Consider the following 16,231-nt stretch of genomic DNA (forward strand, 5'->3'; position numbering starts at 1 on the left):
GAGGATTATGATTTGAAGGCAGCCCAGGTAGAAAAGACCATAAGAATCTTATCTCTGATTAACTACCTAAAAACCAGAAGTGGAACTGTGGCCCAAAGTGGTAGAGTGCTAGCCTTGAGCAAAAAAAGATAAGGGACAGTGCCCAATCCCTGAATTCAAGCCCCAGAACTGACCAAAAACAAAAATCCTTTCTGGATCCATCCTTCCAAGAAAAACTAAAAGTTTAGGTATTTATTAATAAGTATAGTCATTATTACTACAATAAAAATGTTTAGCTATTGATTTATAAATTAGTTGATTAATAAAAAATAAACTGTGCTAGCAGAATGTCCACTTTGCTAGTATGCACACCACATAGTCTCACAGAATCCTGCAAGAGAAGGAAGTTCTATATGTAGAGGCATAAAAATGAGTATTTCATTATTGTTCTGGGTCTAAAGGAAATTGGGTAAATGAAGAAATTGTGTCTACAACAGAAAGCTGAACATCCTAGCTAAAGAAGAAAACTAAACTTCCAGGCTAGTGAAATAGAGACATACAAAGGAGGATCCAGAGCTGATGGAAATTTAGTTGCTTATGTCCAAGCCATATGATAGTATCTTTTGGTTGCAGGCAGCAAACCTTAAGATAATCTATGGTGAGTTATGAACTCCAATTGAAATAGGGCTGAGACCATTTGGAGAGGCCCAACTTCATGGTACCCTCCATATATAATGAAAATAAAAATAAGAGCAATCCATACAACAAATGTGAAGACTTCTAATAAAATGCTATTTCACTTTTTTGTGCTTTTAAAAATATATAATATTCTTTTATTTTACAAAAAAATTCTCCTAATTACCCTCTTGATTTGTAATTTGTCACAAGTGCGTGTGCTCACACACACACACACAAACACACACACACAATATAGCTTTGTTCCTTTCATTCCATTCATGCTCAGAAAACACTAACATGAGCCAGTTATTCCCAGCCACCTCCCCCCAGCCTCATCTGAAACAAAGCAGTCTGTCTGAATTTCCAACAATTTGCCTTTAAGGCTTCTTTTACCTTGGCTTTTTGCCTAGCCTAGGCATTATTGGCTTTCACGGGACATGTGATCCATTGATCCATCATATACTGGCTTAGATATAAAACTTTCCCCATTCCAATATGGGCACTGGAATCCTACCAAAACACTAATTAGCTTCATTAGGTTTGTTTTTAACAATCTATGATCTGTGCCAAATACTAGTATCCTAATTTACAAAAAGTGTTTTCTTTAGTGATAATTGAGACGGCTGAATAAAAGCTTCTGTCAAATACTTAGTCTCTTTCCATCAATAATGGGAACCATGGATACAAGGTTGCAATAAATTGAGTTGAGCTTAGCTGAGACTATCACTGAGACTTGCCCGAGGTGGGGAGAAGGAGTAGTGATTACACACTCCATTTTCCTTCTCACAGCCTCCAGGAAAGCAGGAAGGAAGACATCCCACCTGATTCACAGACAAAACCAAAGGAAGTAAAGGTGACAACAGATGTAGGTTACTTTGTCAGATGGGTAAAGTATAGCACACCAAGAGTAATAGTAATTTACACTGTTGCCCTCAGTGTTATACATGGTTAAATAGTTTTCCAGAGTGACACAGGTTAATATTTCTTTTTCTCATTGAAACTTATCTCAAAATCTATGGTGACTGCAGACTCCAACAAATACGAATTAACTACTCTTCCAATGGTTTTCAGGCTCACTAAGACCACATGTGAGATAAAGGAAGATGAATCTGTGTTATTCTGAGGACTGCTCTGCTTAGGGGTTCCCTAAACTACAAGTTGATGAGTTCCAAAAGCAAGGTTCCAGAATTGGTTTTAGAAAGGAAGCTGAGACATAAAGTGGCCAGCATCATTTCTCTAAACCAGGATACATGAAACTAAACCAACTTACTGTTCTGAAAAGGTTCTAGACTAGGAAAAGACACAATCAACATATTGTATATGAGCTTCCATAAAGGAAAGGGTCTCATCCTCCTGGACAAGATGAATGGTTGTCATGGTAACTAGGCATACTCATAGAAGCCTGAGTCTATATTCATGCTCCAACAAGGCCAGTAATACTCTTTTTTTTAATTTTGTTGTTGTTGTTGGTTGTGAGGCCTGAACTCTGGGCCTGGGCACCGTCCCTCAGCTCTTCAACTCAAGGCTAGCTCTCTACCACTTGAGCCACAGCACCCCTTTCGGCTTTTTCTGCTTATGTGATGCTGAGGACTCAAACCCAGGGCCTCATGCATGCAAAGCAAGCACTCTACCACTGAGCCACCTTCCCAGCCCCACCAGTAATATTCTTGATTGCTTTCCCATAAGGCTCCAAGTTCCAATAACTAAGTTTTATTAGTTGATTACATATGGTTATAGAAATAAATTATGAGCCAGGCTCCAATGGCTCATGCCTGTAATCCTAGCTAGTCAGGAGGCTGAGATCTGAGGATTGCATTTTGAAGCCAGACCAGACAGGAAAGTTCATGAGATTCTTATCTCCAATTAGCCACCAGAAAATCAAAAAAATCAAAATCAGAAGTGGTGCTGTGGCTCAAAGTGGTAGAGCACTAGCTTTGAGCAAAAAAAAAAAAACAAAGGCAAAGTATCCATGCCCCAAGTTCAAGCCCCACGACCAACCAAAAAAAGAAAAAGAAAACTCGAGACAGAGCCCAGCCCCTGAGTTCAAGCTGCAGGACCTGTGCATGTGTGTGTGTGCGCATGCATGTGCATACACGCATGCGCACGCACACACACACACACACACACACACACACACACACACACACACACACACACGAATAAATCTAGGGGCTGGAAAGGTGGCTTAGTGGGAGAGCGCTTGCCTTGCATGTATGAGGCCCTGGGTTCGATTCCTCAGTATCACATAAGCAGAAAAAGCCAGAAGTGGTGCTGTGGCTCAAGTGGTAGAACGCTAGCCTTGAGCTGAAGAGCTGAGGAACAGCACTCAGGCCCAGAGTTCAGGCCTCACAACCGGAAAAAAAAAAGAAGAAATCTAAATGGCCAATAATCACATGAAGAGGTATGCAAATCTCATTAAAAGTCAGGTAAAGCAAATTAATGCAGTGATCTTGTTGCATTCATGCAAGAGAATAAAATCTAACAATTAAAGTATATAAACTACATTATATATCGTGAATGTTAAAAACACAATATTAAGAGAACTAAGTCAAAGATAAAAAGTACAAAAGGTATGTAGTCCATTCATTCCTATACCTCCACTGGGCACCATAGAGATATACATACTCTGGGAAGTGGGAGGATTCAAGGAATTAGAGCTCATAAATTATATTTTTCAGGAACTCAGGATGAAACAATAAAACTATATTGAAAGTAAAGAAATGACTACAATGAAAACAGGAGAGCAATTATGCTAAGGGGGAGGGGGAGGGAGAGGAGGGTTTTCAGGGAAAGGAGATGGTTCTGTCATGATTGGACTTTAGTGAGATTACATGAGTTGCTGCCTTAATGATTTTTAAATGCAATGTATGCCTCATTCTCTTTCTAAGTGTATGTTAGAATTCATCATTTTGTTTTTATTTTTTATGTTTATGTTTGCCAATCCTGGGGCTTAAACTCAGGGCCTGGGTACTGATCCTGAGCTTCTTTTGCTCAAGGCTAGCACTCCACCACTTTAACCACAGCACCACTTCCAGCCTTTTCTGTTTATGTGGGATTGGGGGATCAAACCCAAGGTTTCATACATGCTGGGCAAGCACTGTACCACTAAGTCTTATTACCAGACTAGACTTCATAATTTTATAAAAGATTGGAAAAAGAAAATAGCCAAACCATAGTCTCTAGTGAAACATAGATATAATCTAGGGTGGATGCAAAAGTAAATTTCCCTTTTTTTTTTTTTTTCAGTCCTGGGGCTTGAACTCTGGGCCTGGGTGCTGTCCCTGAGCTTTTCGGCTCAAGGCAAGTGCTCTACCACTTAAGCCACAGCACGACTTCCTGTTTTCTGGTGGTAAATTGGAGATAAGAGTCTTATGCACTTTCTGGGCTGGTTTTGAACTGTGATCCTCTCATCTTGGCCTCCTGACTAACTAGGATTACAGGCGTGAGCCACCAACAACCGGCTCCCATTCTTTAATATGTTGCTATGCTTAGGCTATATGCTTCTTCTGATCTAAAAAGTACAAATGGGAAACTGGAAATAGAGGACTCACTATTACTTCTTTTCTATTTTCAATGTATAAAGGAAGAAAGATGATTCCGGATATGCAAAAATTGTCAGTGAGTCCCTTCTTTGGAGGTCCTCTAACAGGAATAATACAGGAGCATAACTTACCCAGTGGGTACTATTGATGGTCCTGTATCGAAGCATATAGTCTAAACATGTCCCAGGAAGAAATATTTCATGTATTTTCCAGTGTATCTGGATCATTCGTTTGATGCCCAAAACTGGTTTCACACTTAAAATCTCAGGTGGTTCAGTTTTCACTGAAAATGAGAAAAACAATAACAAAATACATATAATTCTCATGCTTGCAAATGGATGAGAAGATGCTAATAACATCCACTCAAAGTTAAAAGCAAAATAAGCCTAGAAAGGAAACCACAGTGTATATACTGTTGCTTATTATATGCAGATCACATTAGCAAAGCAGTGATGAAGGAAGGCCACCCTCCTCGATTCCTGATACTTCCCCAAAGATAAATGCCCAATGAGAAAGGGTTTTTCCTGTTAGTTTTCTGCAGGTCAGCCTTTTCTTCATTGAGTCATACGTCAAGCAGAAAGGAAGTAAAGAGTGACCACAGATATCTTTATCTTCATCTTCACCATCATCATCATCATCATCATCCAATTATAAGCAAATAGTGAGTTATTAAATAAACTACAATGGAAAAATTCTTTGAAAAAAGACTATATAACCAGAAAATGGGGTAAAATTCTTATCCATTTTCCCTTCTTCTTCCTTGGCTTCTCTTCCTTGACCAGCAGGATGAAGAAATACCCACCACAAATCACCTCTCATTTTCTTGCCACTATAAACATTCTAATGCCAAGTTTCTGTCCTTGAAATATATGTATTTTAGCCAGGCATGGTGGTTCACTACTGTTTTCCCAGTACTGTGGAGACCCAGATAGGAGGATTATGAATTTGAAGGGGGTGGCAGTCCAGTCCTTTGATGCCTTCCTCCAACATTAAGGAGCACCAACATTAAGGAGCACCAACATTAAGCAGCACCAACACAAAGGAAAAGAGCTAAAGGTCAGGCATGAAACTTTGTGAGTACTAGAAGAAAGCAGAGCGAGAGCATTTGAAAAATATAAACATAGGTAAAATCTTTCTGAATAGGACTCCAATTTCTCAGGTAATAAGAGCAAGAATTGGTATATAAGACTGTGTCAACATTACAAAGCTTCTACAAAACAAAGGGAACAATTGCCAGAATCAGGAAACAACATACAAAATGAGATAAAAACCTTTGCCAGCTAGTCATCAGATTAAGGATCAATATCCAGAATAAGCAGTACAAAAATTAGATGCCAACAATTAATAAATTAAGAAAGGAACAAATAAGTTGAATAGACAATTCTAAATAGAAGCACAAACCATAAATGCTGGCAAGGATAAGGGGAAGAGGAATTTTTATAAACACCATTGGTGGGAATACAATTGAATGCAACCACTTTGGAAATCAGTATGGAGGTTCATCAAAAAACCTGAAAATAGACATACCTATGGCCCTTCTGCACTACCCTTGGGCATATATCCAAAGAAACGTAAGAAACGTATTCAGATTCTACAGATATGATACCTGCATTCGATGTTTATAACAGCATTGCTCACCTTAGCCAGGTATGGAATCAGCCTACATGCTCATCAACTCATGAATAGATTGAGAAAATATAGTATATATACACACAAGTTTAGTAAGGCATAAAGTCAAACATACTGTTTGCAGGAAAATGGCTGGAACTGGCAATCATCATGTTAAGTGAAATAAGCCAGACTAAGCAAGACAAACATCATATCTCAGACATATCTCTCCAATAGGTAGAACATGTATATCTATCAAAAAAGGAATAACACAAGTGTAAAACAGGAATTTGTTTGAGGATGGAAATCAACAGGAGATGGAAAGGTAAAAAGAAAAGGGGGAATGGATATGATATAAAAGCACCTCATACAAATTTATGAAAATAGAATAATGAAATTCCTTTCAGTTGTTTTAAAAGGGGAAGAATAAGGGAGGGTAATAGAGGGATAATACTGATCAAAGTACTTTATATGGGTATATAGAAATATCATACAGAAACTCCTTTGTAATTAATATATGCTAATAAGAGATCCAAGAAAAACTTGAACCTGATTGCATATGTGAATTGTATCTCAAAGAAGCAGCTGTTTTAAAATTACATGGTAAGAATTTGCTCTCAAAAAAGAATTTAAGAATCAGAATTTAAATACAAAAGTTTTACTCTTTTTCTTCATGAGTAATAATTATTTTGAGGAGGGTCTTTTTATTTATTTATTTTTAGTACAACTTAAATTACAAACTGAAAGAAGAAATCAATGGCCAGTAAGGTAACTCTCTTTTCTCACTCAAACAGATTTCCTTCATTCCTTCCTAATTCCTTTCATTCCTTCTTCCCTCTTTCTTTTCCTACATCCTTCCTTATCTGTCCTTTTCTCTCTCCTTTTATCTTTTATCTTTCCTCTAATATATCTTTGTATAACCATTACACATATCCATTATTCTCTTGAGTTTTAAGTGTACTTTTGAGTTCACAGATACCTCTTTAAAAAAAAAAAGAAGTTGATTGAGTACTCAACATTACAGAAAAATATTGGAGAACACTTACCTATGTCATCTAAGTACCAATATGTGGTATCAGATTTAATTACACCATCTGTATTTTGAGCTTTGACTTCAATGCTGCAGTTATCTGGGGGTATTACCAATGGAAATAAAAAGTAGCACGAAGCACCTGTGGTGCTGTTGGCTTCACAGATCCTATTGTATTTTCCATAGGAGCTTTGAAAGGAAAGATGAGTCAATGTAAGTTTAATACAGAAGTTTGGAAACATACTCATACTTGTGTATATTAAGCAGTATTTGTTAGTTTTACTCTAGATTTCTCTTAAGAACTGTGGTCTAGGACTGGGTCCTGGTCCCATCAATAATTAAAAAGTTCTACCTGCATCCAACCTACCTGGGATGCTATGAAATATGTCGCCTCCTAGAAATAGTGTAAGCCCAATAAAAGCTGTACTACAACACATTTCCTATTGGCAAGACACAGTTAATAGGCCATATTCTAGCCTTAAGAATTTATTCATTACCATGTCCAGAGAACTGGACATGGTAATTCATGCCTGTAATTCTAGCTAAAGGCAGAGATTAGGTGGATCATGATTCAAGAATGACCACCATCAAAAAGTTAGTGAGACCCTATCAAACTAATAAGCCAAGTATGGTAGTAGGTAACTGTGATCCCAGCTATGTGGGAGGTCCAAGCACAGGAGGATTAAGGTCTGAGGCCAGCTCAAAGCAAAACTATGAAAGTCTACCCAAAAAATATTTAAAGCTAAATAAAGGGACTAAAACTATAGCTTAAGTGCTAGAGTGCTTGTTTAGCAAATGGAAAGTCCTAAATTTATTTATTTATTTATTTTTACTTTTATTTTGGTTCCGGTCGTGGGGCCTGAACTCTGGGCCTGGGCACCGTGCCTCAGCTCTTCAGCTCAAGGCTAGCACTCTACCACTTGAGCCACAGTGCCACTTCCGGCTTTTTTCTTTTTGGTTATGTGGTGCTGAGGAATCGAACCCAGGGCCTCATGCATGCAAGGCAAGCACTCTACCACTGAGCCACCTTCCCAGCCCGAAAGTCCTAAATTTAAACCCTAATACTGTCCTCACCAAAAAAATAAGCAAAGTGGATCTGTTACATAAACTATGGTGTACATATAAAAATAGGGGTTTTGATAATGTCTTTTAATGTATCTATCTTTACGCATATGGAAAGATGTCTATATTGTATTATTGGTTAAAAAAAGATGCACACCATGTGCAGTGATCACAGTAATAGCAACATAGGTATTTATATAACTACTTTATGATGATATATAGAAAACTCTTCATGAAAATATTAAAACTGGGGCTAGGTTTAGTGGTTCACACCTGTAATCCAAGCTACTCAGAAGGCAATGATTGAAAAGAATGTGGTTCAAGGCTAACTCCATAAAAAAGTTAGCAAGACCCCATATCTCAACAATTAAGCTGATGTGGTGGTGTGCACTATAATCCCAGCGATGCAGGAAGCATAAATAGGAGGATTTTTTTTTTGCTTTTTTTCATTTCTGTACCTTTGTCTTGTATGTAAGTTTATTTGATTTGGGGAGAAGAAGAAGCCCAGAAATGGTGGGACAAAGGGTGAACTAATTCATCAGTGATACCCACTAGGACACTATGTTGGAAATGAACTATATACCTTGGGAAGGAGGGGGGATGGGAGGGAACTGGGAGAAAATGAGGGATGAGGGACACCTCTGTTCAAAGGAAATGTACTCATTGCCTGACTTATGTAACTATAACCCCTCTGCACATCACCTTTACAATAAAAATAATAAGTAGAGGATTGTGTTCCCAGGCTAGCTTGGAAGCAAAAGTATTCTAAAAGCAAGAGGGGCTGGAGGTATGGTTCAAATAATAAAGTGCTTGCCTAGCTCAAGGCACAAGGCCCTGAGCTCAAAACCCCAGTAATGGAAAACAAATTTTTAACAATGTTAAAATTATTGTATTTGGTTATATGGCTTTTTTTTAAACACTTTGTCCCTAAAGTGAATAAGAAGGAAGTAATGGATTTTATTAGTTATTTTTTAAATTAAAGAGCCTACATATAGACAAATATCTAACTTGGGCTAGAATTATACTTCAAAAATTATAGATCTTTTATTGTAACAGAAAATAAAGATATTTGAGGGAATCGCTGTCCTAGTGGGCCACTGACAGTGGCCTAGCTTGACAATGAACTTGTGGCAGACTGAAGTGGATTGATCTGCCTCTTGGTTCTGGTTTATAGTCCTACTCCTGTGTCAGACTCTGAAGAATGAATAACCATGTCATATTTTTAGAAAGAAGAGAAGCATAGTTGAATATAGTAAACAGACTTTTCCATGGTGACTGGTGACTCCCCTCAGCCCAGCAGACAGCTCTAACAGCTAGCTGGTTATCAGGAGGCTCTGCAGCCCCTCCCTTTGCTGCTATCAATCCCATCAGCATAGCTGCAAGTAGCCAAGATGCCATCCCAGCACACTGGATATACACAGTGGTTACCTTCTTAGGTAACTTGACTCATCTGGGAATCAGGAGCCTCCTCCCATTACCCCCACTAGCAAGGCACAAGCTCCCATACTTACTATGTCAGCTTGACAGTGTATGTGGTAGAACTGCTTTCCTTCTCTGGGCTCCAAGTACAAGTCATATTTTTATTGTAGTATAAGACACAGGAAATGTTCTCAGGCTTAGCTGGAAGAGCTTTAAAAAAATCATCCACACAAACACAATTTTAGGTCAGAATAGTTTTTTTTTTTTTTTTGGTGCCAGTCCTGGGGCTTGAACTCTGAGCTTGTGAGCTCACTGTCCTTGAGCTTTTCTGCTCAAGGCTAGGGGCCTACCACTTTAGTTCACAGCTAGACTTCTTGTTTTCTAGTGGTTAATTGGAGATAAGTGTTTCACAGACTTTCCTGCCCAGGCTGGTTTAAAATCACAATTCCCAGATCTCGGCCTCTAGAATAGCTAGGATTACATTGATTGGATTAGGAGGGGTTGGAGGCGTGGCTCAGGTGGCAGAACACCAACCAATGATCAAAAGCATCAGATATCAAATTTGAGACTAGGTCTCAGATGAAAAAAAATAAAGGATTTGTCAAATAACTTAATTCCATCTCTTCATTTATTCCCTTTGGAGAGTTAGATTTGTACTCCAAATACTTTTTTTATATTCTTACTTAAAAGCAACATTTGAGAAGCAAAAATTTCTTTTAAATGCCAGGCAAATAGTAAGTATTAATGAAATAACATGTAAAAGAATCAATTGATAGGACTACTCTGGATAATTGGACAATGAATAATGTGAATATAAGAGATTAATAGAAAATGCTGAACTCTGCCATGACTTTACACGTAGGTAATTTCTTCCCTGGAAAATGGGATAATGGAAATATCCTGCTGTTTGTTCACATTTTGCTTCTTGTAGTTCTTTACTAAATAGGAAAAGCATCTGAACATTACCATCCAAACAGAGATCTTCACCATCATGTGATCCCTAGGCAGAATTCAGGAGCCTATATACTTTAATAAAAAACCTTTCCTTTTTACTACCCTATGGTTGAAATTTGGAATTCACTTGAATCAAGAATGCAATCAGTTGGGCTGGGAAGGTGGCTCAGTGGTAGAGCGCATGCCTTGCATGCATGAGACCCTGGGTTCGATTCCTCAGCACCACATAAGCAAAAAGAAAAAAGCCAGAAGTGGCACTGTGGCTCAAGTGGTAGAGCGCTAGCCTTGAGCTGAAGAGCTGAGGGACAGCGCCCAGGCCCAGAGTTCAGGCCCCATGACCGTACCCAAAAAAAAAAAAAAAGAATGCAATCAACTATAATAATGATACCATTACCTATAGCTATCACCATTACAAAAATACAAAAATGTTCATTCTATATTCCCGTGGTAGATAACATGAAATATGAAATATGCATATCACTATTTCTAATAAATGGCAAAAGACTTACATGAGTTGAAAAGGAGCCAGAGTGCTATTGGCACTATTTCTTTCTTTCTTTTTTTTTGTCAGTCATGGGGCCTGAACTCTGGACCTGGGCACTCTCCCTCAGCTCAAGGTTAGCGCTCTACCACTTGAGCCACAGCACCACTTTTCTTGTGCTTGTGTGGTGCTTAGGATTCGAACCCAGGGCCTCATGCATTCAAGGCAAACGCTCTACCATGGAGTCACCTTCCCAGCCCCCTATTGGCACCATTTCTATACTAAGGTAATTATTTGACATGATTATTACTAGGCCTAAATTAAAGCAACAATTAGACCTTCTTGGTGTGTTAATAAAGAGTATATTTTACTTTATCACAAATCTGTTTCTTTTATTTTAATAATTTTATTTCAACACTTCGAGTTTCTTTGTGATCCTATGTTTTAAAACCTCATTTTGAGAAGTGGTCTGTGGGTTGAAGTATATAGCAATGGGGTTTATCACACATATACACACACAATTAAGAATAAAGGGCATTAGAGAAAGGGCACTGGTCAGCTCTGAGGCTGAGACTTATTTTTAATGTTTCATGATATATGAAACATGTCTTAAAAACAGATATATTTGAGAAAGAAGCATCTTATTAAACTACTGTCACATATCAAAGCAAAGCTCCAGTGCTTCCTAAAAAGGAAGTACCTATTTATCGAGAAGTAACAACAAAGCAACCCATCACTTCTAGCAAGGAAAATACAGAGTGAGAAGAGAATGAAAATAAGGTAGAGCAAAGAGCTCAGAGGCCAATGATCTTGACAGAACCACAAACTTGTAAATGGGTCTAAGCTCCCAACTGGCCTAGTAACCCTTTCTCTAAGCACATTCAGGGAACATGACGAGCCTAAATTAAGTCTAGAAACTTCATTTGTCATTCAGCATCCCCTCACCAGCAGAGGATGGGGCTTGGACCCACTCAGGGTGGGAGGAGCTCCCTATAAGTGAGTATAGCATTGCAGGGATTCAGAAATTTCCCTGTATGGGGGGTGTGGGGGGAGCTTATTCCTGTGAGACTGAACTAGCTCTGGGATGAGGATGAAGAGCATCCTATGCACACAGGGTCTTCGGGACTACAGCAAACATCCACTCCAAGAATAGATGCCATCAGGATACCCTAAAGCCTAGGTAAAACCAGCTGCCTCTGCAACTAGCAGAGGGGGATTGGAGCACACTAAATGATCCAAAGAACATGAAGGGGCGATACAAGGACTTATTCCCACTTATTTCCTTCTCAAGACTCTGAAGTCACACAAACCCTGCTCATGTTCTCAGACAGTATGTTATTGAGAAAGACAGGAACTCTGGAACAGTAAGGTTTTACTCAAAGAGACTGAATTAACCAAAGGACGCTGTGAACAAGAGAGTGAAATAGTTTCAACAAATTTAAGGGCTACTTGACCTCTCCTTCAATTTTCCAGTGGAGAGAGAATTTCTGATGTTGAGTAACCACATCATAGAAATAAAGGATGCTCTATTTCTCAGCATCTGAATAATACTGTATATATTTTAACTGTTGGAGGTATTACATTTTAATGGGAGGGCGGTAGTAAAGTGACATACAACATTGTGTTTAGATTGAAGCTCCACAGGAGAAGCTCCACATATTTGGACGGTAAAGCGAGCATGATTTACATGGGCAAGGGAGCCCCTGAGAACAAGTATGTGTGTGCAAGAACTAGATGCCTCCGGGCCCTTTCCAGAGAGCTCTGTACTTGTAGCACCCATCAGCCAACAGTTCAAAGACTGTCCAAGGAAAGGGTACACCATTTGATCTTCCACAAGTGTTTTGCACAATGTCAATAGTCCTTCAGAAGACTATTGATCTCTCTTACTGTATTGACAAAAAGTAAGGGGAAAACAAAGGCAGCACCATAACCACAGCTCAGGTTGAGTAGAACAATCACTTTTGGAACCAGTATCTTTCATTCCTCTTGATTCATGGAGAAATTTTTGGTTGTAGAGGCCAGATCTGCAGTTCCCTTTTTTGAAAATGGCTTTTAATGTATGTTAACCAAAGCATCTTCTCTTTTCCTTTAAAAAAGGCTTTATTGAAGTCCTTCCATTTCCAAACAAATGGGGCAATGTCATTCTTTCTGATGGAGGCATAGAATTCCATTGTGTATGTATACCACATTTTCTTGATCCATTCATCTACTGAGGGGCATCTGGGTTTGTTCCATATCTTAGCTATGGTAAATAATGCTGCAATAAACATAGTTGTGCTGGGGGCTGGGAAGGTAGCTCAGTGGTAGAGCGCTTGCCTTGCATGCATGAGGCTCTGGATTCGATTCCTCAGCACCACATAAGCAAAAAGAAAAAAAGCCAGAAGTGACACTGTGGCTCAAGGTGGTAGAGTGCTAGCCTTGAGCTGAAGAGCTGAGGGACAGTGCCCAGGCCTAAAAAAACAAACAAACAAACAAACAAAAACCATAGTTGTGCTGGTAGCTTTAGTAAGGTCTTGTTTGTGATGCTTTGGGTAAATGCTCAAAAGTGGGATTGCTGGGTCATAGGGGAGCTCTATGTGGAGTCTTTTGAGGAACCTCCATACTACTTTCCAAAGTGGTTGAACAAGTTTACACTCCTACCAACAATGCAGTAAGGTTCCCTTCTGTCCACATCCCCTCCAGCATCTGTTGTTATTAGAGTTCTTGAAAAAATTATATTAAGTGAAGTAAGCCAGGCCCAAAGAAACAGGTCCCATGGTTTCCCTTATTTGCAATAACTAGTATATGTCTGAGACAAGCAGAAAAGGTCAGATAAGTTGGTGTAAGGTGAAATGAACCCCAAGATAACTATTCAAATGTGTTTGCTTTCATGCAATTGTTTCTAACATATTTATAAGATGATTTCTTTGTTGCTTTGTATGTCCCTCCCCCACGATATAATCCCTGCTTTCACTGTATTTGGTGTTGGTATAATTTGTGGAGGGGAAGGGAAAAAAACAAAATTTTTAAATAGGGATACACGTGGACCCATTGCAACAATGAGATGTACAAATCCTTATGTTGAAAAATGAACTTTACAACTTTGGTGGGAGTGGGGGGGGTGGAGGGTGGGGGGCAAAGGGGGTAAGAGGGGTGGGGGGCAGATGGGAAGGGATGGGAAGGGGAAACAAAGGAGGAGACAACAATGCTTGATAAGAAACGTACTCATGGGCTGGGAAGGTGGCTCAGTGGTAGAGCGCTTGCCTTGCATGCTTGAGGCCCTGGGTTCGATTCCTCAGCACCACATAAGCAGAAAAAAAAAAAGCCGGAAGTGGCGCTGTGGCTCAAGTGGTAGAGCGCTGGCCTTGAGCTGAAGAGCTGAGGGACAGCGCCCAGGCCCAGAGTTCAGGCTCCACGACCGGACCCAAAAAAAAAAAAAAAAAAGAAACATACTCATTATCTTGCCCATGTAATTGTAACCCCTCTGTACGGTACTTTCACAATAAAGAAAAAAAAGGCTTTATTGAGCTGGGTGCTGGTGGCTCATGCCTGTAATCCTAACTACCAAAGAGACTGAGATCTGAGGATCACGGTTCAAAGCCAGCCCGGGGAAGGGAAGTCCGTGAGACTCTTTGTATCTCCAATAAACCACCAGAAAACTGAAGTGGCACTCTGGCTCAAGTGGTAGAGCACTAGCCTTGAGCTGAAGAGCTGAGGCACCCAGGCCCAGAATTAAAGTCCAGGGACAGACTGGCTTTATTGCGATAAAATTTGTATATTATACAATTCACCCAATACATACATACAGATTGGTTCTTGGTCTGCTTACCAAGTTGTACAGTCATCACTACTATCAGACTTGGGACATTTTCATCACTCAGACCATTAGTAACCATTAGTAACATATAGCCATTAGTAATCATTCCCCATTTCTCTTCCCTTCCCTCACTTGTTTTTCCACTGCTGTCCCAAGGCAATCATTTATCTATTTTCTCTCTCAATCTACTTGCCTATTCTGGCCATTCAGCTAATACTCTTATCTAACTAAAATTGCATATCCTTATGATATGTTTGAAATTAAAGGTATGAGGCAGCCAGCTTTATTCTTTCTCAAAATTACTTTGACTATTTGGTGGTTCCATATGAATTTTAAAATTGCTTTGTTCTGTTTTTGAGAAGAATATCACTTGCATTTTGAAAGACATTATACTGAATCTTTACACTGCTTTGAGCAATATGGATACTTTATCAATATCAGTTCTTCCAATTGATGAAACAAGGATACACTTCCATTTATTTGTATGTTTTTCAATATCTTTCAACTGTGTTTTATAGTTTTCCTTGTAGCTATCTGATACCCATTGAGGTTGGTCTAGCTTTTGAAGGTGCTAAGGAGAGCTATTTATGGAAGAGCAACAGAATTCATAGAGGTTTGAGAGGAATAGACATGGATCTAACTACTCCTATATTGATGTTTTGGTGGCTAACTTTGGATTTAGCCAATGGAAGATGGAATTATAGTGAAGAAATATTGATTGTATGAGGTCATGATGACAATAGTAGAAAACCAAGAATATTCTGGGAATACAAATTCAGAATGTTCAAAAGCCACCTGTTGATTATCTAAAGATGTTCATAGTCCCAGAGTACCTTTCCTTCAAAGTTCAGAATTGTTATCCAAAAGAAGTAATAGAACCACATGGTCCATGATAGGCTAACCTACCTGTCAGGCTCAACTTGAAGAGTAAAGGGAACATCCATAGTACCCAGGTCCACATTGCTTCCAAATTAATTCACAGAGGCTAGAGAAAGAGAGAGCTGAAATGTAATCAGTCAAAAGAAATACAACTTCCTGATTTCTTCTCAACACATCTATTCCAGTGATGAAAAGAGTCTGGGAACCTTGTAGGGAGGAGTTTTCTTTTCTTTCTTTCTTTCTTCCTTCCTTCTTTTCCATCTTTCTTTCTCTTCCTTCCTTCTTTCCTTCTTTTACATCTTTCTTTCTTTTCTTTTCTTTTCTCTTTGTTTCTTTCTCTTTTTCTCTCTTTCTTCCTTCCTTTATCTATTTATTTTGTTTGTTGTGGTTCTTGAACTCAGCGCCCGGACACTGTCCCTGATCTTTTGTGCTCAAGGCTAGCATTTTACCACTTCAAAACACAGCTCCATTTCTGGTTTTGAAGTAGTTAATTGGACTTTCTGCCTAGGCTGGCTCTGAACCACAATCCTCAGATCTCAGCTTTCTGAGTAGCTAGGATTACAGGTGGAAGCCAACAGTGCCCAGCTTAGGGGTTTGTTTTTATTCTATACTAGCCTAGTCTATTTTATTGGATGTCATCACACAGATCCCTTTGCATTTACCAATTCCAGACATTTGAAAGAAAAGATGTGTTATAACAATATATTTTTTTCCTCAGGGCACATAACGAAAACTAGTTTTTGTTTTCCAAGGTACGTAATGGAAACTCTCATCTCTCTCAGCCTATCTGTCTTATAACTGGC

The 16,231-nt window shown here is 39.0% G+C and overlaps 1 protein-coding gene across 1 annotated transcript in view; it reads right to left on the reverse strand.

Annotated features, from left to right (window-relative positions):
- Positions 1-15,519, reverse strand: part of Il31ra (interleukin 31 receptor A) — a gene marked incomplete at its 5' end in the record, with an annotated part of 44,701 nt that extends 29,182 nt beyond the window's left edge. Inside the window, 4 exons of the mRNA XM_042690719.1 lie at positions 4,331-4,482; positions 6,854-7,026; positions 9,411-9,528; positions 15,456-15,519. Of these exons, the coding sequence (XP_042546653.1) occupies positions 4,331-4,482; positions 6,854-7,026; positions 9,411-9,528; positions 15,456-15,519 (507 nt within the window). The remainder of the gene's footprint in view (positions 1-4,330; positions 4,483-6,853; positions 7,027-9,410; positions 9,529-15,455) is intronic.
- Positions 15,520-16,231: the final 712 nt, after the last annotated feature.

This window comes from Dipodomys spectabilis, unplaced genomic scaffold (assembly GCF_019054845.1).
Source record: "Dipodomys spectabilis isolate Male_0828 unplaced genomic scaffold, ASM1905484v1 ptg000140l, whole genome shotgun sequence".
NCBI lineage: Eukaryota > Metazoa > Chordata > Mammalia > Rodentia > Heteromyidae > Dipodomys > Dipodomys spectabilis.